General features: G+C 36.7%; 3 protein-coding genes across 6 annotated transcripts; 1 reads left to right on the top strand and 2 right to left on the bottom strand.

Moving 5' to 3' along the window:
* Positions 1-7,525: 7,525 nt before the first annotated feature.
* Positions 7,526-9,521, bottom strand: LOC136846689 (uncharacterized). Its single transcript, XM_067117791.1, has 2 exons — positions 9,376-9,521; positions 7,526-8,820 (listed from the first exon to the last, which is right to left on the bottom strand). Exons 1-2 carry the CDS (start codon positions 9,394-9,396, stop codon positions 8,152-8,154), a joined length of 690 nt encoding a protein of 229 aa, XP_066973892.1. The 5' UTR covers positions 9,397-9,521; the 3' UTR covers positions 7,526-8,151.
* A 3,877-nt stretch (positions 9,522-13,398) lies between these two features.
* On the bottom strand, positions 13,399-16,654 carry LOC136846648 (uncharacterized). The gene is made up of 2 exons (XM_067117656.1): positions 16,517-16,654; positions 13,399-14,793 (listed from the first exon to the last, which is right to left on the bottom strand). The coding sequence occupies exon 2, from the start codon at positions 14,743-14,745 to the stop codon at positions 14,020-14,022; it is 726 nt and encodes a 241-aa protein (XP_066973757.1). The 5' UTR covers positions 14,746-14,793; positions 16,517-16,654; the 3' UTR covers positions 13,399-14,019.
* Positions 16,655-19,815: 3,161 nt separating this feature from the next.
* LOC136846733 (uncharacterized) lies at positions 19,816-26,845 on the top strand. Of its 4 annotated transcripts, none has more exons than XM_067118140.1 (2): positions 19,816-19,915; positions 24,908-26,845. In XM_067118140.1, exon 2 carries the CDS (start codon positions 24,921-24,923, stop codon positions 26,118-26,120), a length of 1,200 nt encoding a protein of 399 aa, XP_066974241.1. In that variant the 5' UTR covers positions 19,816-19,915; positions 24,908-24,920; the 3' UTR covers positions 26,121-26,845. The 4 variants fall into 4 exon arrangements, with proteins under 4 accessions (XP_066974241.1, XP_066974025.1, XP_066974114.1 ...); XM_067117924.1 differs by lacking the exon at positions 19,816-19,915 and adding an exon at positions 21,192-21,265; XM_067118013.1 differs by lacking the exon at positions 19,816-19,915 and adding an exon at positions 21,205-21,317.
* The last annotated feature ends 894 nt before the right edge of the window (positions 26,846-27,739 follow it).

Raw genomic sequence — 27,739 nt, 5'->3', positions numbered from 1 at the left:
CGAATGGGCCACAAAATCTAGAATGAAGGAGCGACCAGAATTATAACGTGAATGATAACCCTTAGTGTTTTAATTCTTTATGCGTATTTTGGTTGTGTGGTTTACCAGTGGGTCAGACATGTGCTGTCATGAGCTGAATGATATGGCCAACATACTTTAAGAATTAGGATTTGGTGGAGGCAATTTTCGAATTCTTACGGAGGTAACAAAACCAATACACACACATGCACACACATCTGTATGTCTGTATGTACACTGGATGACCCTTCCACAATTCTCATCTTGACCTAAGTGTGATAGAAGATACAATGGCCATAGGCTGACTCACGTAATTGAATAGAGCCCCTTTAATTGAAGCTATGCGTCTCACTTAAGCCGTCTTCCTGTATAACCCAATTACCTTCCAGAGACTTTAGTTACCTTTCTAGAATTACTTTTCTAGAATTACCTTTCCAGGATTCAAATTCAAATTCAAATTCAAAAATTTTATTGATAATTTACATCAAAAGGGAAGTATAGTGTTCCTATATCTTCTCTTTCCCAATAACACAGTTATTCTATTTTAAAATACAATATGGTTTCCCTTACATTTTTTAATAAAATCAGTTATTTTATTATTATTAATTACAAAACATATTTGTTCATACAGATCTGCAATGGAATCATTTCAGTTTCCATCAAATTCTTTACATTCCATAATGTAATGATACAACTTATGACTTTTGTCTTGTTTACAAAATTTACAAGGTACATTTTTGTCTTTATTAAATTCCCTATAATACTTATATCCCAATCTAAGCCTCATAACCCAACTATCAAACAAAGTAGATCGTTTTCCATAAGTTACATTTGTTCCTTCAGAAATTTTCAAATAATGATATAAACAACTACTTCCGTTTTCCAGTAATAGCTTAATAGTTAATAGCTCATTTTGATTTCTAACTGATCTTATATGACTTTTAATATTATTAAGACTTATTAATTCAAAAATATCACTTTCATATTTTTCTGCCCCCTGTTTAGCTAAATTATCTGCAATATCATTATAATATATATTTACATGGGAAGGTATCCATATAAATTCAACTTTATTATTATTTAAATGAATATTATAAACCAAATTTCTACAGTTATTTACAACAGATTTATAACGAGGTTCTTTAGCCTTCAATTATTTTAATGCACTTTGACTGTCTACAAAAATAAAAATATCTTTCCTAATACTTTTCCAGGATTACTTTTCGAGAATCACTTTTCCAGAATTACCTTTGTACAATAACCTTTCCAGGATCACCTTTCTAGAATTACCTTTCCAGAATTACTTTTCTAGAATTACTTTTCCAGAATTACCCCTCTGTGCTAACCTTTCCAGAATTATCTTTCTAAAATTAATTTTCCAGAATTACCTTTCTATGCTAACATTTCTAGAATTACATTACGATAATCATCTTTCTAAAATTACTTTTCCAGATGTACCTTTCTAGAATTACCTTCAGATAATTGTAGAATTACCTTCCCAGAATTATCTTCCTAGAATTACCTTTCCAAAATTACCTTTCTAGAATTACATTTCCATAACAACGTTGTAAGGAAGTTGACAGGTCCGTAAATTTTGAGGAGCTTCGAGTTGGTGTAAAGTGGCTGAGATTTTAAAACTTTTAACAAAGTTTTCTCCCTTAAGAGCATCAGTTTTCTTGCGTAAGTTAGAGAGAGAGAGAGAGAGAGAGAGAGAGAGAGAGAGAGAGAGAGAGAGAGAGAGAGAGAGAGAGCTAGGATCAGTGTCAAATATAATTAGTTTTATGCGTGATGCTACACAGAGAATAAGTTTAAAATCATAAGAGAGAGAGAGAGAGAGAGAGAGAGAGAGAGAGAGAGAGAGAGAGAGAGAGAGAGCAAGCTAGGATCTATTTCAAATATAACAGCTTTATTCAGGAAGTAATCGATAGCATAAGGTGAGAGAAACAAGACGAGAGAGGTTTGAGAGAGAGAGAGGTGTTTACCAATATAACATTTTACCTTCAAATTTACAGTTCGTTTTTCTATAAGTACGGAGGTGTCTCATAAGAGAGAGAGAACATTCAGAGAGAGAAAGCCACAGTGCAAAACAGTTTCCCAGATTCAAAGGTGATGAAGGTTTTTAATGTCAGGTTTAAAGACTCAGTTCATATTTACAGGTCACATACGAAACCAACGCATAGGTAATGTGTGCAGCATTTTATACAGAAAGCCTATTGTGCAAAACAGATTTTTGTATTATAAATAATGATACATTTGTGTCAGGTTTAAAGACTCAGTTGTGTGCCATATACGTTGCAGAGCTGTACTTTTATACAGTCTATATATTGTATATTGAGATTTTTGTATATATATATATATACATTTGTGTATATATATATATATGTATGTATACTGTACTTATATATATACATATATATATGTATGTATATATATATAAGATTTATATATGTGTATATATACAGTATATATATATGTATATATATACATATATATGTAGTAGAGAGAGAGAGAGAGAGAGAGTTATATAAAGATCTAGCATTGAATGTTATGAGGAGTAAGTAAATTCTCAGTACTGAAAGTATGTTAACTGTGTATGTGAGGAAATTTACCCTGGGTCGTTTAAAAGAGAGAGAGAGAGAGAGAGATACCAATACTCACTCCACAAAATAAAGGAACCTACATCCCAGTCAATTATTAAACTTTATTCTTCAAGTAAGTGGGCCGGTCCTATGACAGAGAGAGCGAGAGAGAGAGATGATAAAAATTCCAAGGGAATAAAAAAAACCTGAGTAGATACTCTCTCTCTCTCTCTCTCTCTCTCTCTCTCCCCTTTTTGCCGTTCCATAATTCATTTCGAAATGAACCATAACATTACTTCCAGCGTCTATTATACAGAAACCCATCCGATGGAGTGTATGCGGGAGAACGCGACAGTTCTCCCTCCGTTTCACGGCCACTTCGTCATCCATTAGTCTCAATAAAGGAGGAGATAAGGTCGCTTTGAGGGTCATGTGTTTGGGCGTTTCTTTTGGGGGGGTGAGCCAGGAGATAAACATTTTTAAGGGCGCGTTCTGTTTGTAACATTCTGTGACTGAAATGCTGTTATGTTTGTTATTTTCTTTGTGCAGTAAAGATATTTTTGCACTGGTTTATGTTTAACAATTCACTTACATGTTTAATCTGTATTCATTAATCCGTACACTTATTTTGTCTTTTCTAATAATTGTTCTCTTCTTTCTCTGTTTTCTGTTCCCTTCTGTTATTTCTTTCATATGAACACCATAATATTCTTTGGAAGCTTGTATTTCAAGTCAGTGGCCCCTGTGGTGGGCTTGTTCCTTATGAATAGGGTTCATCTTCTAAATAATAATAATAATAATAATAATAATAATAATAATAATAATAATAATAATAATAATAATAACAGCCATATTCTTCGGAAGCTTGAATTTCAAGTCCAGGGCCCTGTGGTGGGCTTGTTCCATATGAATAGGGTTCATCTATATAATAACAATAATAATAATAATAACACAGCAACCAGAGCCTTTGCTGAATGAATAAGTTATATGTGACAGTTTGACAACAGGGCGCTAAATAATAATAATATCTGTATATTAATACATATATACACATATGTATATTTATGTGTAAATATATATATATATATATATATATATATATATATATATATATATATATATATTTATATATATATATATATATATATATATATATATATATATAGAGAGAGAGAGAGAGAGAGAGAGAGAGAGAGAGAGAGAGAGAGAGAGAGAGAGAGAGAGAGAGAGAGAGAGAGAACGAGAGCTTCTGTAGCTCTTTCCCCCCGCTTCCTGAATCTATAGGAGACACATCCTATTGGCTGATATGCATTAAATCCCTGATAATCTTCCTTCCGTAAGACCATAATGAATTGTAATGGCGACTTAATGCCTTCGGGGAATGGTTTTCTGACGACTGGCGAATGAAGGATGATCGTTTTCTTTTTCTCAGAGCCAGGCATATACTGTAGCCTTCGTAGGGGAACTGGGCTGGCATTCTGAGATGTATGCGTGTGTGTGTGTGTGTGTGTGTGTATGTATGTATATATATATATATATATATATATATATATATATATATATATATATATATATATATATATATATATATATATATATAATACATATATATACATATATATATAATGTATATGCATATGGATAAATATATATAAGTATATTTGCATAAAATATGCATATGCATGTATAAATATATATATAATTATATAAATATATATAATTAAATTTGACTGTATAGTTTTTACTTAAACGTATTCTATATATATATATATATATATAATATTAATTTATATATAATATAATTTGACTGTACAGTTTTTACTTAAAAACGTATTCTAATAATAATAATAATAATAATAATAATAATAATAATAATAATAATAATAATAATAATAATAATAATTTTCCTGAACCAGATGAACAACTTGCAAAGCCTTGCTATTGTTTTTTCGTTCCAGCGTCTCGGGGCAATATTTTTTTTATTTCTTTCGGCTTAAAAGTTCTATTATTAAATGCCAGTGTATTGAAGTTCATTTAAATTATTAAAGTCCGTGAGTTTATATAAATCACACTACGTATAAAATTAATATTAACTTTCCACGAAGGAAGTGAATCAAAATCTTTCTGCTTGACGTTAAAGTCTTCTCAAGCAAATTGCGTAAAACATACAAGCAAGCATTTTAAAAGCGACTGTGTTTTACCAAAAGGCGAACAGCTTTAAAGGTGGATGTAGCCACCGAGTAGATGTGTCGGTCACAGCGGCTGGAGTTGGACCTTACGTAAGAAACAGTTCTCCTGGAATAACCAAGGTACTGGTTTAGCCAGAGAGAAGTCGGACATGTACAAATTACTGATATACTCTAGTTTGTGGTTAAATTCTTGAAATCTCCTTAGAAACATCTTGTGCAGAATTAGATTTAATCCTTTTAGTTTTCTGTAAAAGAACATTGTTAAGATGGCTTTGTCGGTCCGTCCGAACTTTTTCTGTCCGCCCTCAGATCTTAAAAACCACTGAGGCTACAGGGCTGCAAGTTGGTATGTTGATCATCCACCCTCCAATCATTAAACTTACCAAATTGCAGCCCTCTAGCCTTTGTAGTTTTTGTTTTATTTAAGGTTAGGTTTAGCCGTGGATCGTGCGTCTGGCACCGCTAGGGGTGCCAGCAGCAGATGCATCTTCACTTGGCCTCACCTGGGGATTAACTGAGCGCTGCCCTGTCGTGGCTGAAAGTTTCTAACTGCAGCACATCGAGGGTTTTATAGAGCATTATACGCTGTACAGAAAACTCGATTGCGCCATAGAAACTTCGGCGCTTTTTTTATTCGTCTATTCTTTACGTTACGTGTTGTTTGAGAATGCCTTTTAAGTAAAAGTTGAAGAATCTACGAATTGTTTTAATCAAACGTATGTAGTTTGAGAATGCTTTTCAAGTAAAAGTTGAAGAATCTACGAATTGTTTTAATCAAACATATGTAGTTTAAGAATACCTTTTAAATAAAAGCTGAAGAATATACGAATTATTTTAATCAAACATAAGTAGTTTGAGAATGCCTTTTAAAGTGAAATTTAAAAACTTCTTTGAGTTATTTAAATCGGGCAAAATACTTAACCACAGCAGAGTATCAATTTAGCCCCTTGATCTAAAGTGCTATATAGATCCTTTATCTCCCAGACAAGCAAAAGGATTGATTTAGTTTCAAATAGCACTTTTCCACGATTTTTCTAAATTTTCCAATAGCCATTACATAACTTCGACGAATGATACTTCAGGCTTCACACATTTCCAGACGGAGATTAAAATTACCTAATGGCTATGACCTCCACTTACGAGTTGTAATTTATAGAAGTAACCAGTTGTTGGGGCTCCTTAGAACGTTGAGCGTTCCTAAAATTAATAAAAATTATGACAATTTTAGTATAACTTGTTATACATAAATATGCTTTTTTTTCATCTGCCATAACTTATAAATGGAATTTATTACTCTGGTATAATTCCGGTATAATTCTTATTTAGCAAGCGTAAATGCAAAAAAGTACCACAGAATTCAGTTTCTTTTTCTGTCCCTCGATTGATTAGGTATATTTCTGAACTTGTTATAACTCTAAACGGATTTTTTAGCTGTAGTAAAATTCCTATTAGCAAGAGCAAACGCAAAGCACTCTCCACAAGCCAATTTTTTCTGTTCCTTAATCATTTATCACTGAACTTGGACCAAAAAGCAGAAAATATTCTCGAACAGGGAAACTAATTCTCCCCACTGCACTGCAGTAAACAGAGGATAGATCATTTCATACAAGAGTATTTACTGTCACTTATTGTACGAGTACACAGTTACCTTGGTTGCGGTTAATTTCCGCGTACAGATTCAGTCACTTGTTCAGTGGTCACAACATATAAGGCTTGAGAATAAATTGTATATAATTAATTCTTTGGTGAGAGTTCGTTTTAAAAGAGGTTGAAAAGTTATTTTTATAGAGCTAAAAGGTACGATGGAAAGCTTCTATTTTTAGAGAGCTAAAAGGTACGATGGAAAGCTTCTATTTTTAGAGAGCTAAAAGGCATGATGTTAAGCCGTTATTTTTACAAAGCTAAAGGTACGATGGAGCTAAAAGGAGATACTTTTAAAGTCTTTTACCAGACGGAAATACTTTGTGAACTCAAACGCCCAAGTCAGATCTCTTAGGGAGTACCAGCGACTTTTTTTTTCAGTTTATTAAATAAGAGTGCTACAGGTTTTTGTTTCCTCGTAGCCAATTAAACGAGTCTCAAGTAAATAATTTTCTGTAAAGTTATTCTGAAGTCACTAGATCCAAAAGTCTTTCAGAAGTTTTGGAAAATTATCTCCTTTGAAACTAGCCAATTTCAGTTTCTTAAATAAGAGTTTAACAAACATGATTTTTCCCCATGGCCAATTAAAGAATCTAAAGTGAATACTTGTTCATTAAATTCATTCTCAAGTCATTGGAGCCACAGGCCTTCCAAAAGTTCTGGAAACTTAACTCACCTTTAGAAACCAAGTTCATTTTTCCCCGTGGCCAATTAAAAGATTAAAGTGAATACTTTCAGAAAATTCATTCTTAATTCATTGGAGCCACAGGTCTTCCAAAAGTTCTGGAAACTTTATTCTCCTCCTGAAACTAACTCGCCTTTGAAACTAGGTTCATTCCCCCATGGCCAATTCCCATGGCCAATTAAAGATTCTCGAATGAAAGCTTGTTCAGAAAATTCATTCTCCATTCATTCTCAAGTCATTGGAGCCACAGGCCTTCCAAAAGTTCTGGAAACTGAACTCGCCTTCTTAAACTAGCTCATAGGTATAAATACCTCTTCATGAACTAGCTCATTGGTACAAAAAGAACTCTCATAGTCATGAGACGAGGTTTGGAAATGTCATTACAAAACCTAACAGTAAGAAAATCAAAACAATTGTTTGGTGACAGATTTATTACAAAATTTAAACAAAATCAATTACAAAAATAAGTTTTAGATAGTAAGTTAAAAACTTAATGCACATTACACTTGAAATGTGCAAAAGTCATTTCCAAATTTCATCAATATCTAAAGAAAAACTTAATACAAGTCATACTGCAACAAAGAAAATACTCTTACTGCCAGATAAGAGCTCTAGTACCTATGCTAATGACAAGTAAAGTTTAAGTAAATTCGGAAACAAGTTAAAACAACGCAGTGTTTATGTCAGTGGATATCTAAAATGAAAGTGCTGTTGGATTCCTAACTACGAAGGTGCCATAGTATAACACTAATCAAAGCACAAAACGTTTTAAAACATCAGTAGAAGAAAGCAATTTTAAAAACAAGCCATTTTAGGATAAAAATGCCATATGCTGTCATGGCAGGCAACAAATCATTAAAAATTAAAATATTAAAACTAAATTTTTAAAATCGAGAATTTAAGTAAAATTAAAAGTCAATTCAGTTATAGCTCAAGACTACATTTGACAAAGCTAAAATGTCTGTCACCAATTTTTTAAATTTTTTTTTTCCTGGTCAGCTAAGGTAGACGTTCCCTACCTCAGTGTAATTTGCTACCGTTATTCACAGTAGACCATTTTCCCTTTCTGTTTGTCGTAGACAAACGTCATGTCGGGAAAATCTGGGTCGATGACGAGTACGTCGAACGAAGCCAGGAGGTCCTCTTCCTCTTCGGTGATATTTCTCGGCAACAGGACCGTAGGGTCAATCATGGCTCTCTTGAACTCGCGAAGACCCTCCTCTGTCGCCAGGAAGTCTATATCTGCCATGGCCTCCTGGGGGTCGCGGACTGCGTCTTCCTTCAGAGGATCTATTTCGTGATCTTTTTCGTCCTCCATGGAGTCATTGAGAGGGTCGAACGTCTCCTCTGGAATGTCAAAATCTTCCTCGGAAGGCCTGATGCTCCGGTACGTGGCGCATGGCTCCGTGGACCCATGCGTCCGTCCCAGCTCGTCGGCGCAAACTTCAGGCTTCTTTTTCTCTCTCGCTTCCCACTTCGGAGGAACGCTCCTAGCAGTAGTCTGCAATGGCCTCGGGTCTCTCATGTTAAGGAAGTCAAGTCCCCAATGTGGGACACCTAATAAATTCTTGATCGACAGCCCAGAGGCAGTAGACTCCTTATCACCAAGAGGAGTCTTTCCGTCATTTTCGACAGTCTTACTCGGTGGCTTCTTGGCCAAGGACGACGCAACGGCGCCTTTCGGGGTGCCCTTGGGCACTTTATCTCCCTGGAGGAAATAAGAGGAATATCAGAAGATATAACTTACGGCAAGATCTAAAGTTTTTCAAAAATATGAATAGTTCAGCAAAGGCTCACTAAACTGGAAGCCCTGTTAGATAATAGCTGTGACACACTTAAGCTTTGTCAGACAACTAAAACCAAGGTTAGATCGTAAAATTATGTCTCAGAATTTGAACCAAGCTTACATTGCAAAATTAATAACCTGAGCACTCAAAAGTTAGATTGAAAAATTATTAATCCAAGAACTTAAACCAAGGATACATTACAAAATTATCAGCTAGTATGAGAACTTAAACCAAGGTTAGATTGCAAAATTATTAATCAGAACTTAAACCAAGGTTAGATCGCAAAATCATTAACCCGAGAAAACAAAAAGACAATTGCCCTAATTAGGAAAAGCACGACAGTACCATGAAGACAAGCATTAGAAATATAATCAAAACACACAACTATAACAAAACTAAAACCGGTTCGACGAACACCTAACCGGCCCCTTCCCAGAAATAAAAAAATAAACGTAATAATCTCAAGTTTCTCAAACCTTCATATACCCGAGGTCCATTTTGTCTAGTTGAGCTGTAAAACGCAACTGATTTCAGCTTCCACCTCACCTGCCTACCACACCTTCGTCGGTCCGTAGTGATTTTAACTCCAGTTAAAACAAGAGAGTGCAGAACTACGGAAGGACTGATGAAATCACCGAATGCTCGGTCCGTGCTTGCTTGTTTTGCTTTCGGAATGTTTGCGACGATTGTTGACAGGTTTCAGAAAACGTCTCGGGGTTTGCGAAGGGGCGAGAAAGCCATATTTTTGTTTTTTTTATTGTTCATTGATCAAAGGTTTTTCTTAGATGTGGAGACCCCGAGTGAATAATTTTTAATCAGAATGGGTGATGAGTTTGTAATAACCGTAAATAAATAATGGGTTGATAGGATGATATCAAAGTGGTAATTGTTAGCGCAATAGGTACTATCGCGCTAACAATTACAGGCCTACAGTGATAACCTGGGTTTGCACATAAATAAACAAGTAAATTTCTGATTTCTGTATTTTCCCAGCATATGCGACCTCTCGAATTTCAGTGGTTTCTCCCAATTTCGAAAAAAAATATACCCCAAAAAAGGTGATCGTCACTTTCCATGCACTAGTTATTATCACCCTTACTGCTGTTTTTTAGTTTTCTGTAAAAGAAAACTATTGTGACAGCTTTGTCTGTCCGTCCGCACTTTCCTTAAAAACTACTGAGGCTAGAGGACTGCAAATTGGAATGTTGATCATACACCCTCCAGTCATCAAACATACCAAATTTCAGCCCTCTAGACTAAGTAGTTTTTTTATTGATTAACTTTTGCAATGCTTCTTTCCTTTAACTATGAAAATGAAATCATACATATAATATTCAAGTTAAACTCGTTCTTTCAAAAGCCAGAATTACGCTGATATTGGCCTGAACAATTATTAAATGTTACCATTGCTTCTTTCCTTATGTTATGAAAATAAAATAATAGTTTGAATATTCAAGTGAACCTCGTTCTTTCAAAAGCAAGAATTACTCGTTTCCCCAGTCAAGAACTTTTGGAATAATTCTGCACTAAAATGGAAGACTGTAGTATCTGCAAAAATACAAATCAGAGAAAAATGGTAGATATTGCAGTTTTCCCTTGCCTTACTACTGATTTTGCAGATACTGCAAATGGGACCCCCTAAATAAAGCACTGAAGAATCATTCTGAAACTGCAGTAACTTGTGTATTAGTGTTTCATGAGTCGATAGGTGGCACATCTCTTATTTGGAAAATTTTGCAGATACTGCAGTTTTCCATTTTAGGGCAGAATTGACCTCAACTATAAATGATATGCCGGTCAAAAGACATTCCTTACAAAGCTAGTTTAACATCAATGGCTCTTACGGAATATTTCACAGGACTGGACAGCTCTAGAAAATAAAACACTGGTGATTTACGTTCTGTAGTTTCCCTGTAGAATATTGTTTCTGAGAGTGTAAATAACAGATAGCCTGGTGATTTTATTAAAAATCTCAAAATCTCCAAACTGTTTTATGGCATTTTACTATACACACACACACTCACACTCATATTCTACACACACACACACACACACACACAGATATATATATATATATATATATATATATATATATATATATAGAGAGAGAGAGAGAGAGAGAGAGAGAGAGAGAGAGAGAGAGAGAGAGAGAGAGAGAGAGAGATATAGATATATATATATATATATATATATATATATATATATATATATATATATATATATATATATACATACATACATACTCACATACACAAATGAGAAACGGTATCCTAAGGGAGAGGTGAACTGGTACTCAGTTCTAAACCTACCTCCAAGTATCAATAACAACTCATAAACCTCGCATTACAAATTAGGTGGCTTTACTGCAGAGTCGTTACGTTATACATCCAAGTTAACATTTTCAATGTATGAATGAAACAGCGATAAGCGGACACGTAAAAGAAACAGGTCACTTACATTCAGGCATTTTAAGGGGAGGGAAAAGGCCATTTAGCCCGGCCTGCAAGGGTTAAAACAATGGACTGATCATTTTGAAATGCAAGATTGTGAAAGATAATTCAGTTATTCTGGGCAGCATGTTTACCCCGTCAGATGATAAGGGCCTTCAGACTGTTCGATATTTCATTGATTTGCTCTTAGAAAACGTCACAATGCTCATTCACATTACACCATCACGTCACGTCACCGTCCCGTCACGTCACGTCACCGTCATGTCACCGTCACATCACGTCAAAATATTCTTTCCAAGAAAACGGGTCGTGATGTGAAGGTGGATGCCGTGTGCTTGATGGTGACGTGACGTGATGGTGTGAACAAGTCCATTTGATTTCATGTAAGAAATTGAAGAAAGAAAGCAGGAACGCAGGTCAGTCAGAATCAAAGCCTAAAAAGTGTATTTAGCTGCAAATACCCTTTATGCCTGCAGTGCACCGCGCGAGGTGCTCTAACAGCACTTTACCCCTCCCCACCCGGCAGGGTTCCCTGGGGATTAACTCAACAGAAGTATAGAATAAAAATGCGAGTCCCTGAGAGCACAGTTCAACCATAAAACAAAAATCAAGCGCTCGCATATTTTCGGGAATCGCTTGGCCGTAGGCATTCAAAATGGCCTCGTTAAAATTGATTTCCGTTATCGCTTCCTGAATTGGCCAATATTGGCAAGCCTGAAATGTATGCTATTCATGTCATTGCCTTTCAGAGTGTTGCGCTATTAGGCAATAGAAGTGAAACGCGCTGTTAACAGAGAGAGATACGCATTGCATTCTTTTTACTTAAATTTATTTATGATTTTGGAAGCCACAGGAAACGGAAATATGTTGATTTATGTACAGTATGTGTGTGTCTCGGAGAGAGAGAGAGAGAGAGAGTTGTACGTGTTTCGTGCATAGCATTCTTTATCATTACGTATTTAAGAAGTAGGCAGGGATATGTATGTAAGACAAAGAAAAAATTGAGAGAGAGAGAGAGAGAGAGAGAGAGAGAGAGAGAGAGAGAGAGAGAGAGATTTGTACGTGTTTCGTATATAAAATTCTTTATCAATATGTACTTGGGAAAAATACAGAGATATATATATAAAAGACAATGCTAAAACTGAGAGAGAGAGAGAGAGAGAGAGAGAGAGAGAGAGAGAGAGAGAGAGAGAGAGAGAGAGTTGTACGTGTTTCGTGCATAGCATTCTTTATCGTTATGTGTTTGAGAAAAAGACAGAGATATGCATGTAAGACAAAGGAAAATTGGGGGAAGAGAGAAGAGAGAGAGAGAGTGATAAAGGATTTTATCTACGTGTTTCGTAGATAAAATCCTTTATCACTGTTTATTTGACAGAAAGATATATATGAATGACAACGCAAAAATTGAGAGAGAGAGAGAGAGAGAGAGAGAGTTATACGTGCTTGGTAGGGAAAATTATTTATCATTACCCATTTCATAAAAAGACAGGTATATTTGTGCTGATAGATTTTTTAAGAGAGAGAGAGAGAGAGGGAGGATAAATTTCAAACAAGCACAGAAAATTTGCGGGCAAAATCAGTGTGAGTTGGCTGGAAGCAGTTACACGCATAATACATCTTTTCTCTGTGACCCACAGTGCCTGTTCAAGACGAACTTCTGTACGAAATTTCACTGCGTTGGTGTATATAAATTATATACACACACGCACATATACATATAACTTGATAAGGACAATCTGTTCACAGTTCTGCATAGAGGACTGACATCCTTCCAAAGATTTAAGGACAGGCACATCTGTCCTTTATATTATATCCTAGACACAAACAGGACCTCAAGTGATATGCCAGGTTCTGCTTACACCTATGACATGTGTGAAATGACAGAATTTATTCTTGTTGGAAACAATTATAGTTACCCACATTTGCCTTGCAATGAGTAAGTGTTAATGAATACTTACTAAAATGAATAATCATTTCATTTTGCAAACTATTCTATATTAAAATGGGACTCGAACGACACACTAATCATATAGGTAGACTAAAACCATATTGTAATATTAAATTTCTTTATTAATTACTAGTGAAATGCCACTACAGTACTTAAATCTTAAAAATGTGCAAATCCTTTGTAAGAAGGAGAGGACTAAATTTAAAATGATGGATATTCCCACTGACAAAAAGCTCTATGCTCGACGGAGCAATTCTTCTGACAAACAGTTCTGTACAGCCTCCTTAAACCTATCCACAAGCACCTTAGGATATTCACCAGCCCTGCACAGCCATACATCACCTCCTACGCTCCTTGGAAAGCAGCTTTCTATTACTGACTGCACCTCTTTGGGAAGGGTACGATTTATCATGTGACTTGTTACGGAAACCACCTTTAGAGCGTACAGTGATTCTACCATAGCATCTTTAAATTCCTTTAACAAAGCTTCTATCAATGCTTTCAATCGTAGATCTCAGTTTCACAGTTCCCTCTTCACTCGCTGGCCTATTAGAAAACTATCTCTGTTCTCAAGAGCTGAGCTGTAGGTGTCCTTGATCAGAGACGTCAGTTTACCAGCAACTAGCATTCTGCACTGGCTGAAAAGCACATCAAGGCCATCTTCGCTGTACTGAGTTTTCGAGCAGCCCTCACTATCCCTCTTCTGCGAAGCGACTTCCTGGTTATGACAATGTCACGAAAATACGAGTCACTGTTAGTAACTCTTTTCCTAGCATTCGTAACATCTTGTCCAGCACTTTCAGCATGAGCATTTTAAGTTCATCAGATGGTTCATTGAGTTCTGTTCCATCTGAAGAAGTGTTCTTGGCAGGTAGCATAATACTAGCAGCGTGATTCGTCAAATCACTCGCTACATCTTGCAAAATCTTTGCTTCTACTATAAAAATCATGTGCTGCTTTGTACACACTTTCAAAAAATCATCTATCGATTCTGATACCTCCTCCCGCAACTTTTCAGGGACCTCAGTTTTATTGCCTCGTCTTCCAGGGACATTCTTCAGTGCAGATGCGTAATTTTTCAGCAGCATGTCCACATATTCCTCCCTCAAGTTTTCCCTGATAGTTTCTTGCTCCTCCTGAGAGTATTTTTCTACTTCAGCAGAAATCTTTTCACTGAAAGGACCCATCACGCTGGCATCAACAAGTTTCTGAATGCGAGCAGCCTCCACCTCGTCGAAACCTGACACTTTAGCTTTGGCCAACTCTGTAATGGAGAGGATGTCATCAAGTAAATTTGCTTTTACTTTTTGGCACAAACTAGCAACATTTTCCTTCATGTCACCCTCTAACAAGGTTATTAGCCTCTGTTCGATTGTCCACCTGACGCGTCTCATGCATTTTGTCAACACACTACACCCTCCGATATCCTTCGTCACGTAGTTGGCCATTCTTCTCAAAAGTGAAGATTCAGAGTGTGCCCACAATTTCACTCGGTTCTGAAAAGAGAAGAAGATTCATATTATTACAGATATTGCCCAAACCTAACTGAAAATGTTCAAGATATAGCAACTCTTCCTTTAGCAATATACTTTTACTTTTCTTTCTAGAATATCAGGTATAGTGAGTGATGACATAAAGTAAATATGCCCTTTTGGCTTAAATGTGAGAATTTAGATACATACAGAAATTTCTTGAAAAGACTTATACAACCTTATTCTTTGGTTCGGTATGGTAATACATTTGGTAAAAAAAAATCATCCTGCTGCTACAGAGAGCAAAAATCTCCCAAAGTTGGTCAGACTTCTACATCTAACTGCCTCTTTTTTCAATATGGAGCTTCCCTCAGACTGATGCAACTGTGCCCAGTCTGAGAGGATGGAATGAGAACCCCAGTTTAAGACAGCAGTTGCTCTTGTTTTCTTAGCTCAATCCACCACTGTAGTTGGTGACATTTGGTATTTTTCATTTCCTCCACATCCCAAAATAACCCTCATTTCTTGCTGGGGTGTCTGATAGGCCTAATTCGTCCCTAGTTTGACGATCTGGCTAAGCCATTTTTCCCCATTATGAGAAAATGGGCTTAAGTGTTTTGATATTATTCGATGCTTCTAATTAGCTCGTCTTCTGAGGAAATTTGGTTTGAAAAAGTGACAGCACAGACAGCTGAAGTTTTGATGTTACAGAGTAACAAAAACTGAGTCATGTTGGCTGGACAACTCAAAAACTTAAAAAAAAAAAAAGTTACGCCAGTTCGTCAAAACAGGGACGAATTGTGAGGTAAGGGAAACACAAAAACAAAAACTCCAGAAACACATCAAAATATGTGATGATAAGCAGTCAGACATATAAATAATTCATGTACTGAGTAAAAATTCAGTTAATTTTAGATCATTCTTTTTTACCACGACTTCAACATTTGCAAAGATCGAAGATTGCTTTGAAATTATACCAGTTTCACAAATTTTTTTCCTTAAATTGCTTGTTTTATGAAAAAGTTTTATGGCGTGCTAGTACTTGTGGTTAAAGTAAATCATTTAAACAGCCATGCATCTTGCTTAGGTTTCGAAATCAGCTAATAGGACTTATTGTTTTTAGGATACTACAATCTGTATATTCTTTACAATAAAATTTAGACCATACTAGTCTAGGGTATAGTAATTTCAATAGCTTCTCTATATGTTTATCTCCTATATTTTAACTATTTTCCAGTCTAACTATCATACCAGTAAATTGACATACACTAATTTACATTCAACTCGGAATTTACATAGGCCTAACTAATCGTAAGCAAAGAAGTGGTTACACGAAACTTAGATTAGGTTGACGCGTTAATCGGGCAAAATTCCAAGGCCCAGCCTAGGCTGAGCTATAGGCCTAAACGACCGAAGGTTATCCGGAAACGCAAGCAATGCCAATATAGACCTAGACTATTATCCGGAGAAGCAAAACAGTACCAATATAGGTCTATAATATAGACTCAGCTACAGGCAACGAAGTTCATCAAGAAAATGACGGTGTACACAAACTAGTATTACGTAAACTCGGTCACTGCACTTCAGAATCGGTAATGTCCCGTTACGGCTCATAGACCTAGCTGCCTACGTGTCGGAAAATCTCGCTAAGAGAGGCCTAAGGTAAATAGGCCTACGTCAGCATACGCTGACCTTAATTTCTTACACGCCTATTTAATCACGAATGTAATCACATCACGGTGCTTACCTGAGTTTTATCACTCTTGAGGAAAGGTCAGATGATGTTTTAACGACAGATTTCACTCACTTTCACCTAGCATCAAGCGAGTCCTGTTTACGATAGGACTTAGGCCTATGCCATCGACCCACGGTGGTTGTCTGCCAGATGAAGGATGATATAGGGATATTATAGGCCTCTACTAAAAGTTTCCCTTTGGCACTATGAATAGTCTATGCCAAATCGTTGTTTTGGTTTTTAATAGGCCTATGCAACGTTTAAAATGTACTGGGAACCGATAAAATCATTGAAAAATATAACTGATAAACAGTGGAAAAAGTTAATTAGTAATTCATCAAGCAGGCCTACAATAATTAGAGAGACATGAACTATAGTCTCTGCGTTGGCTCTGTTTCTCTCTCTCTCTCTCTCTCTCTCTCTCTCTCTCTCTCTCTCTCTCTCTCTCTCTCTCAAAGGAAAGCATAGACTTACGCAATATTTAAAATGGTGTTGGGAATCGATAAAATCATTGAAAATTGTAAGTGATAAACAGTAGCAAAAGTTAATTGGTAATTCATCAAGTAGGCCTATAATAATTCGAGAGAAATGAACTATAGTTTCTGGGCTGGCTCTCTCTCTCTCTCTCTCTCTCTCTCTCTCTCTCTCTCTCTCTCTCTCTCTCTCTCTCTCTCTCTCAAAGGAAAGTGAAACAATTTCTGCGTATCTATGACTTATTCGCATATCAGTTTTGTTGTCAAATTCGCAAATAAAGGAAAAATAATTAAAATATATTATCTTACTTCACTGGCGTGTTCGATATTTTAAGAAAATATAATTCGTTACTGTCACTAACTTACAATTTGTCTTTATTCGAACGCCAGACGTATTTTGTTTCAATTCAGTGACGTTCGAGTTTCATTTAATTCTTTGTATCAAAAGTTTAGATGATAATACGCAATGAAACTGATTTTCTCTACAGTGATAAAATTAAAAATATTATATCATTAAACTCGAAAGCCTTGCATTGCGTTAAAAAAAACTTTGTACATAGTTTAGTTGTAGTTTTCTGCGTAGTTCTAAGACAAAATACGCACTCGGAAACGCGTCAGAACAGACATAAGTTATTTATACAAACTTTTACCCACGTCTTCGACTATAACACATACTAATATACCAATATCTTATATGCTTCTGTACGAAAGATTTTCACCATCATAACAATAATACACTTCATTATTATTAGTTTAATGGACTCTCTTTAGGAAACTAGACAGCTGACTAATAACACCTGCTGTATTACTTAGCGGCCACGTAAGTGAGCGAGAGAGAGAGAGAGAGAGAGAGAGAGAGAGAGAGAGAGAGAGAGGTGGGGAGGGGGCGAGGAGAGAGAGAGAGAGAGTTATCATGCTTTGATAAAGTAATGTTTTTTGGAGAGAGCGAGAGAGAGAATTGTCAGGCTTTGATAAAGTAATGTGTTTTTTAGAGAGAGAGAGAGAGAATTGTTAGGCTTTGATAAAGTAAGTTTTTGGAGAGAGAGAGGTGGGAGAATTGTTAGGCTTTGATAAAGTAAGTTTTTGGAGAGAGAGAGAGGTGGGAGAATTGTTAGGCTTTGATAAAGTAAGTTTTTGGAGAGAGAGAGAGAGGTGGGAGAATTGTTAGGCTTTGATAAAGTAAGTTATTGGAGAGAGAGAGAGAGAGTGGGAAAATTAGGTTTTAATAAAGTTATTGATAGAAGAGAGAGAGAGGTGGGAAAATTGTTAGGCCTTGATAAAGTAATGGAGAGAGAGAGAGAGAGAGAGGGAGAATTGTTAGGCTTTGATAAAGTAATAAGTTTTATGAGAGAGAGAGAGAGAGAGAGAGAGAGAGAGAGAGAGAGAGAGAGAGAGAGAGAAAGAGAGAGAGAGAGAACGCATCAGAGAGAGGACCTGTATAAAATGCCCAGGTCCTAATGAAACCAGCCCTAATCACAAGCCCTGGCTGGCTGGACGGGCAGAGGCGTGCAAGGGATATATCCTGCAGGATAAACTGCCGAGTCCCAAGTTGGAAACTTCTGAATTGGCTTCGTTACTAAAGCGAACGCTTCCAGAGATTTCTCTCTCTCTCTATTTTTTTTTTTTTCTTTACTCCTACATTCCTGCTACCTTGACTTTCAGTCCCCCCCTTTTTTATACATTCTGAACTCAGATTTCCAGCTGCGAGGGAAAGCCCACTTTTCGTGATTTTAAAATCAGTGGGGATTTTGATTTTCTATCGTATTTGTTTGCATTTTTTAGTTTTCTGTAAAAGAAAACTATTGAGATGGCTATTTTTTTATTTTTTTTTAACGACAGCTCAACAATAAGAAGAATTCATTCACTCTGGAATTTTCCGTGAATTTGAAATAAGTAGAAGGAAAAATTAACTTACCTACAAACCGTTTCCCTATCATGTTTTGTTATAATCTTTTTGCTTAAGCCGTCAGATTTGTTTTGTCATTTATTTGTGTTTTTTTTCTGCCACATCTCAGCAATAATAAGAATTTATTCACCCTCCGTATATGCCGTCGTTGGGGGGGGGGGTGTAACAATTTCCCGTGAATTTAAAATTAGTTGGAGCAAAAATCCCCCTCCCATCACAGCTTACCTCTAGAATGACTGATTTGTTTGTGTGCGCACGCGCGCATGTGTATGTGAGCATCTTCAAAAGACGAATACAGGTTAGGACAGGGCGTTCAAGGTTGGGTTAGGTAAAGGTAAGTCTGGTTAGGTTATATTCCCTCTGAAATGCCTACTAATCTGCATCAGCCCCTGACATTTGGTGACTTGACATTTCGCTGAAATGCTATATAAATTTCCCATGGATTCTTAGAATATTCCTCAGCGATTGAAAGATGACCTTACAAGCTGGTCGTAAGAGCAAGAGCCCGTGCTGACTCTAACAGATATTCATGAATATTGAAAGGAGATTCACTTGTTCCGTGAAGGGCCTTTGACAGAAACAGTACCTTGAACGCGGAGTTCGCTTATCGGTTGTAATGTCACCTTTGATTCGTGCCAGTATTTTGTTTACCATTCTTTTCATTATTCAGTAGATGAACCCTGTTCATACAGAAGTACAACCTACCTAAAAGACACGAGAGAGAGAGAGAGAGAGAGAGAGAGAGAGAGAGAGAGAGAGAGAGAAAAACGTATACATCCCCAGCTTAACTGAAAACGGGACGGCGCGGCCTCGACAAGATAATCCCAACACCAGCGGGACAAAACAATTCATCAGATGCGTCTCTCTCTCTCTCTCTCTCTCTCTCTCTCTCTCTTCTCTTGCCATTCCCTGTCAGTTCACTTGTTACCGCGGACAAAGACGAATGGAGAAGTTTTAACATTCAGAATGGAGAAAGATGCTCGCAGACTCTCCGTAGCGTATCCATTCACTGAGCTCTCGACGCGTTGTTAGGTATGTTATTGATGATGTATCTGTCAGAGCTCCCTTGTTTTGTAGACGTAGGTAAATAATCACCCTTTCTGGATCAGAGGTAATCCCTTAGTACCCAAGTCGTACAGCAACTTGGCAGATGAGTGTTCGTTGACTTTGCTATATGCTGAAGTTAGAAGACGTTGATATGTTGATATTCTCGACAAGAAAAATGTTGGTTTGTTGATAATACGATTAGGCTACATTCATGTTAATGATGGTATCGTTTCAAAACGTTGATATTAACGTTAAAATTCTTGTTTTACATCCGTTTAACGAACTGTAACTTTTAGAAGAGGACCATATTTATGAGTAAATTTAAAACTCCTCCAGAAGATGATTTGTATGAAAACCTCAAGGACTGAGTTGCCCATTATATATATATATATATATATATATATATATATATATATATATATATATATATATATATATATATATATATATATATATATATATATATATATATATATATATATATATATATAAGTTTGATTTATAAGTTTGATTTACTTTATACCTGCTGTTTCATTCTCGAAACTCAACTTCCGGTTATTTCGCAAAATGGTGTCAGACTACGTGAGAAAAATTCATTGCATAAAACAGAAAATAATAATTTTTTATTTTATTTTTAATCTACCACACACTTTTTACCGTTTGTATTCCATTTAACGAATGCAATTCGCTTCTGTTATTCCTGTACCATAATAGCTTTGAATATCCTTTCCACTGGTTGTTTGATGGTTGGTTTAAATTAAGCTGGCCTTATGCCAGCACGGGGCCTTGCCTGGAGATGCCCCGTTAACGTGGAGAAGTGTTACGTGGCGTGAGAGATTAATCTTTATCAATCCGTGAGCTAAAAGTTATACAATTCCATATTCCTAAAGGTTCTCGGGTCACTATGAGGATTAAATTAGATTTGCTAATTGTAGTTTCTATCTTAATTTCTTTCAAGTTTCATTCCATAATGAGCTACAAATTTTCCTTATTATCAGTTGCATATCAGTCCATGGCTGCAAGTTATTCAATTCCATTGCCATAAACCAGTCTATATTCTTTAAGGTTCTCGGGTTAAGATGAGGATTAGAATATATTATTTGCTAATTTTTTTCTGTCACTACTTTCTTTCAAGAGTTGCAAAATTTTATCACTATCAGTTGCATAAAGTGATCTACACAGAGTTCACACAGCATTCCCTTGGAATAAACAAAACTAATAACGAGTGGCAAAGTTCTCATTGGCGCGAAGCGAACGGCCTGTTGTCAAGACGAAAATGGCAAACGAAGGCATCCCACGTTACGTTACCAATACGAACTCCCAACAGTGTGTGAGGTAACTTCTTAGAGTGTGGTTGGACGGGTCCTCGCTCTTTGTAAACAAAACCGTGAGTGAGTCTGTCGTAGAAATAAAAGTTTCGACTTCCACAGAACAGTATCGGCAGTGCGAAGCTTTCCAAGTGCTTTTATTGAAGTTGAGGGAGGGATTTCCAAGTGCTTTGATTGAAGCTGATAGGGATTTCCAAGTTTTTTTTATTGAAGTTGATAGGGATTTCGAAGTGCTTTTATTTTAGTTGGTAGGGATTTCCAAGTGCTTTTATCGAAGTTGATAGGGATTTCCAAGTACTTTTATTTTAGTCAATAGGGATTTTCCAAGTGCTTATATTTTAGTTGATAGAGATTTTGAAGTGCTTTTATTTCAGTTGATAGGGATTTCCAAGTGCTTTTACTTTAGTTGATAGGGATTTCCAAGTGCTTTTATTTTAGTTGATAGGGATTTCCAAGTGCTTTTATTTTAGTTGATAGGGATTCCCAAGTGCTTTGATTGAAGTTGATAGGGATTTCCAAGTGCTTTGATTGAAGTTGATAGGGATTTCCAAGTGCTTTTATTTTAGTTGATAGGGATTCCCAAGTGCTTTTATTTTAGTTGATAGGGATTTCCAAGTGCTTTTATTTTAGTTGATAGGGATTTCCAAGTGCTTTTATTTTAGTTGATAGGGATTTCCAAGTGCTTTTGTTTTAGTTGATAGGGAATCAGGAATAGTGGGTATAGCTTGCAGTAGTTGACCAGTTTCCGTGCATTATCTCTTTGTAAAATTCTGAACTGCTTTCCACCAAAGCCATCTTGTTTGTTTTGATAGGATATTGCAATTGCTTAATTTTGCCCCATTTTGAAATGGGCGTGCATTCTCTGCAAATGATCAGCTTGTGAATGAAGCTTGTGCGTGTGACTTTGTATATTTTTAACTGCTTTCCGTCAAAACCATCTTAGTTTTTCCATTTGAAAAGTCTAGAATTGCTTAAATTTGCCGTTTTTGTCGTTTTCACCCGCTTTACCTCTTATTAAATTATTAGCTTAGCGTAGCATTTCAACTACCTGTTGTTTATTTACACTTATCGTCATTCGTTTATTTTCGTGTAGGTAACCCTGTCACCTATAATTCGTCCATCAAGTTGGGTTTTTTTTTTTCGTTCGTGATTTTCAGGATTCTTGAATGAATACTTTATCTACATAACAGCCAAGTCTCTCATTTCTGCCCTCAGTTTTCTTAAGTTTTCACAACTTGAGTTCTCGTGTAACTTATTGAATGATTACGAATCTGCAGTTTGGTGACAACGGTGAACTTAATGAAATTGTGATTGACGACTGTCGTAAACAGGATATCCACGCTCGAATATCCTTCAGTTGAGTAATGAATAGGACCGTGAAGAGTAAGTCACGGGAGAGAGAGAGAGAGAGAGAGAGAGAGAGAGAGAGAGAGAGAGAGAGAGAGAGAGAGAGGGGGGGAGGGCAGTTGAGAGGGCAGTTGATTACGCTACTAGAACGCTTTCGTAAACAAGATTGAAATCTCACTCTTGTTCATTCATGGCGCATGCGTTGTAGGCGCCTATTATAGTGTCACCATAAAATGCCTGTCGCAACGTTATCTAGCGTTTGGAAAATTATATACGTGAGTGAAACTCAAGAAATGATGAATGAGTTGTAATTATTTCCGCAACATAAGGTTAAACAGTCAACTGACGCAAATAAATACTTTTATTTCATTAAGCCGATCGGGAATCAAATAAGAGACTCAGAGACAACACTGATTGATTGATTTGTGGCTGTTAAAACTGGCGTTACGACATTAGAGACAACAGAGAATTGACTTGAGACAGCTTCACATTAAGCCTATGGGAAAAGATTAGCCCATGAATATGTATAGGAGCTTTCACTCGATGCTATTTTTGTATGGGAAGGGCGTAGGGCTAAGGTTATATAGGCAGTCGACCACCCCGTTTGGTCTGTACGCGCGCGCGCACGTATAATGCATACATACGTGTAAATATACAAATATATATACATAATATATATATATATATATACTTATAATATATATACATAAATACACACATGTATTATGTATATTGTATGTATAAGTTTACATACATGTATTATGTGTGTTGTACGTATGTATAAGTCATGAAAAAAATTATTTACGAAAGACACTCAATGACGTAGTTTGAGAGAAGGGATTGTGGGTAAGGAAGAATCTTATTTACTAAGGTTTTCATTTACCAGGATCTCGCGCTTAAATTTGTTTTCCAAGAGTATTCGTGTGAGTGTAAGCCACTCGTTGCTCTGATTTCTGCTTTGGTTTGTCCATTGGCGTGCTTTCGACCGTTGTGCTTTCAAAAGCATTATGGTCACGTTTTTGCTTTGGAAGACAGATTAATGTTCTATGTGCTAAGGCCAACACCAGCCAATTAGTCTCAGCCCACTGGACAACGCCTGAAAGCCTACTGTTCCTATTTTTCCTGATCCGAGGGCAGAATGACCTTTTTCTAGTTGTTCGACAGACCCCCCGAGTCTTGTATTTTGTTTTTTTATGTACCAGCTTGCTCTTCAAATCTGGCAGTTATTGTAGAAGCAAGACTGCAATAAAGAACTTCCTAGATTGCTTGCAGTAACTGCTACCAGCCCTGATAGCAGCTACGCAGGCTGGAGTTAAGTGGAGATAGCATCTCCAGTATGCTTGTTAGTTTCCGCACCAGAAAACCAGGGTCTGTAGCCAAGTATGATATAAGCTCAATTGCTGTGTATACCGAGGAGGGTATATCAGATCGCCCCAGGAGGACTGACCTGGACTGAATCCTTCCCACATAGATGTGGGCAAAAGGAGAAATCTTGCAAAGCACTGTTTTAAGTACTTAGAGCAATTACAGTGTATCGCCTTCCTTGAATTCTGATAGATAAGTATTTCATGTATGAAGAGAAACTGGGCATTAAAACAGGCATGGTGCAAGATTTAACTCAAACAACGAAATATGGTATCTGGCCAACTACCCTATTTCGGGTATTAAGCAGAAGAGGTTTGTCTTCATGGAACTTAAATTAAATATTTATTTTTTCATATGTTCTGTATCCTTACAAATTCAGCTCTACTCACCCATATAAACACAATTTTTAGTCTACTGGCTACAGTTTTCTAGCTTGCAAATATTCTAGGAGGGCATTATTTTAAATAAATTTGATTTTTCTGTAAAAATATTGATATTGTAAACTATTTTCATTACATGTTTCTCAGTTTGTGGGGTTACTGTGGGCTATTAATCACTTTTAGCTTTTGCTCAGATGAGCTGTTGATATTAAATGTCTTTATTGGTGGGTCAGTTTGTGGAAAAGATATAAACGTTTGTCCTAAAGGGTGTATATGAACTCCAGTGACCTTCCTTAACTAGTTGTTTATAACTAATAAAACCTCTTGGGTTTTGTTTTAGAAGTTAATAGATAATAGGTCCCCTTCTGTTTGCAAAAGCAGAGTTTGACTCTTTTTTAGCTTTTTTTGACCAATTTGTCATCAATAGTCTCCATAAATTACTATGATTTATCCAATGATACTGGCATCACACTGAAAGTGAAAAATTGTAAGGATTTATATGAAACTTGACTGCAGGTAATTTAGCTTTGGTAACTGTTAAACCTTTTCTCTTGCAGGTTTGAGAGAACAATGGAGTCTCCTGTTGCCATGGAAGTAGACGACTGTATTGTCGCTAAGCAACTGAACCGTCTAAAGAGGCCTATCAACGAAAACCTAATTTTCCTGGTTGCTGGCTGCATGAAGCACTTGGCTCAAGAAGTATTTCTAAAGGTCCAGGACTCTATACAAAAAGATATCCTTTCAATTAAAGCTACAGTTGTAGTCGACAGGCCTCTTTCCAAGGGACTGGAAGCTGCAAACGTCAAGCGTCTGGTAGATCCCAGCCTGCTGGGTCCATTTTTGGACAAAGTACGCGACCAAGTGGAACTTTACTCCGTAGAACAGGCTGCAACTCTCTTGGAAATGTTGAAGGAGAAATTTTTGGTCAAGTTGGAGACTGGCATTTCTGCCGAGATACAAGCTCCTGGCAGTGCAGGTGACAGCAGTGAGACCAAAATCCCTCACGACCTGAGAGAAAGGGCAGCCCAAGCATTAGAAGATCACCTGAAGGAGAACATTCAGGACCACCTGTTCTTTGCAGTCGAAGAGAGGATCTTTGATCATCTGGCTCAGGAGTACATTCAGAGCGGCCGTGCTACTGATGTCAGTATGAGGACCCCTTCTCCAGACGAGGTCGAGCAGCTAGACGAGCCTGCTAGGGACGTTAGAGACGTTTTGATACAAATAATGGACCAAGCTTTGCTGAGGCTGAGGCGTCGTCTGGTCCAGATGATTGCTGATGACTTTCGTCAGTACTGGATAATCAAGGACTTCAAGCTACAGAAGAAGGCGAGTAACGAGAACTCTTTGACTAAGCAGTGGCGTCAGGATATCGACGAAGTTCTTGGCGAGTGCAGAGTGCTAGTGGCCTCGAATTTGGGGATTTTGATTATGCAGACGGCATATGCAGCTCTTAGAGGCAATGCGAATCGATCGAGAGACAGAGAAGGTGAGGAGGACCCAGTAGAATTGGCTGCCAAGGTTAGGAAATCACTGTTGGATGCGCTGTTGAATGAAATCGTGAGGGCTGTCAATAGAAGCCTCTACACGGACAACATTTCGAGTCCTAGAGGTGACGTCACTGCTTTCAGGCAAGCGGAGGTGCTTGAGGTGATCAATGAATGCTTTCCTCGAAATTTTGACAAAGGCCAGTGGTTAGGCGAAGGAGATGAATGCCCTGAAAAGCTGTTGCATCGGTACACCGAAGTTGTCCAAAAAATTCTTTCCTAAATGTATAGAAGCAGCCTTCCTGGGAATATCACTAATAGATTAGCTAAAAGGTAATTACAGTAAAATGCTCTCTTCTGATCGCTGTAGATTTAGTGGCATGTTATTACTTCTTTTTAACTTGTTTACTTATAAATTCCAAGAAAATCTTTTATGTAGTTAAATTTTATCATCTTTCATGTTATTTCACTTGACAGAAACAAAGGCATATGGTAATATAAAATGAATTTTGTCCATGTGGGGATGAAGTGCAACACTTGATCAAAATGTTGAGACAAGTGCAAAGTAGCTTGTACTTATTCATAATGAGTTACTTAAAGAAGTTAAGTCCACCTATGACATGAACTGTCAACATGTTTTTGTGAAACAGCCAAACTATTCTTTATTTTTTCCAACTTCTTATGATCATTTTTCATAACTGGAAGCTCCCAGCTCTCAGGAACATATTTTTCAACTATACACGGTTTGAAATTTTAAGGAAATATAGGCATTCTATATATTATAGATATATTTACATTATATATATTCTATGACTATTGTAGCTTAGTTATTCTCAAAAGATGGCCACATCATAATGTCAGAAAACGGAAAATTTGTGTTATAGTTACAACGATAAACAAGGCCCGGTCTAACAGTGACCATTGAATTATTTTCCAATTGTTACTCTATTTCACATCTGTAAATTGTATTGTATTGTATTTAATGCTTGGAATAAACTTTATCTTGAATACATCGCATGATTATGAAATCACAAATGATTATGAAATCACAAATGACTTCTTAAAAGCTGGATTATTTTTGCAGTCTGAAATTCTTGAGTGAGAATGAAGAGTTGAGAGGATTCTTGACCTCTAAATTTCAAAAAGGGTTTAGTGGCTAAAGTGTAGTGATTCAAGAATTATACATATGCAAATAAGCATGAATTTCTCAGATAAAAGCACCATGCTACTGAGAGTATAAATTGAGAAATATTACTTAAGGTACTTTGCAAGGTCTCTTCTGCAGCAATCCCTTTCATTCCTTTCACTGCACCTCCGTCTATATTCTCTTTCTTCTACATTCCATTCCCATAAATTCTACGTTCCATTCTCATAAAGTGAGAGGGGAAAGCAGTTAAAATATTGCACTGTTAAGACGAGACATTATGAAAAGGAGCAATAGGATAGTCTAATACAAAGCAGTAAGGAATATGATTAAGCCAGTGAGACCTTTTACAAGCCATAATCAGTATAAGGCAGATGTCGATCAAAATCTTATAAAAGTTTACAGTTCGTCGCATCCGAAACGACTGGTCTGGGAGGTCTACTGCCCTAAAATGGAAGACTGCAGTATGTGCAAAAATACAAAACTGAGAAAAATGGTAGATATTGCAGTTTTCCCTTGCCTCACTACTGATTTTGCAGATACTGCAAATGGGGCCCCCTAAATAAAGCAGTGAAGAATCATTCTGAAACTGCAGTTATACGAATCTAATAGGTGTCATGTCTCAATTTCGAAAATTTTGCAGATACTGCTGTTTTCCGTTTTAGGGCAGTATATATATCCATCATTAGAATTAAAACGTTCGGATTGTTTGTTATATAAAATTAACGTTTGAGTGGGTTCTGGTCTGCGCAGGCGCA

The sequence above is a fragment of the Macrobrachium rosenbergii genome, chromosome 1 (genome assembly GCF_040412425.1).
Source record: "Macrobrachium rosenbergii isolate ZJJX-2024 chromosome 1, ASM4041242v1, whole genome shotgun sequence".
Lineage (NCBI taxonomy): Eukaryota > Metazoa > Arthropoda > Malacostraca > Decapoda > Palaemonidae > Macrobrachium > Macrobrachium rosenbergii.
Note: the sequence above shows the minus strand (reverse complement) of the source record. Positions and strands in the feature narration are given on the sequence as shown.

What these genes read in the sequence shown, in the direction of transcription:
- LOC136846689 (XM_067117791.1), bottom strand. Translation starts at nt 9,396, where the DNA reads ATGGACCTCGGGTATATGAAG. An exon ending in TGGACCTCGGGTATATGAAG is followed by an intron (nt 8,821 to 9,375) that starts GTTTGAGAAACT and finishes TATTTCCTCCAG; the next exon opens with GGAGATAAAGTGCCCAAGGG.
- LOC136846648 (XM_067117656.1), bottom strand. Translation starts at nt 14,745, where the DNA reads ATGGCCAACTACGTGACGAAGGATATCGGAGGGTGTAGTGTGTTGACA.
- LOC136846733 (XM_067117924.1), top strand. Translation starts at nt 21,207, where the DNA reads ATGGCAAACGAAGGCATCCCACGTTACGTTACCAATACGAACTCCCAA. An exon ending in AACTCCCAACAGTGTGTGAG is followed by an intron (nt 21,266 to 24,907) that starts GTAACTTCTTAG and finishes TTTCTCTTGCAG; the next exon opens with GTTTGAGAGAACAATGGAGT.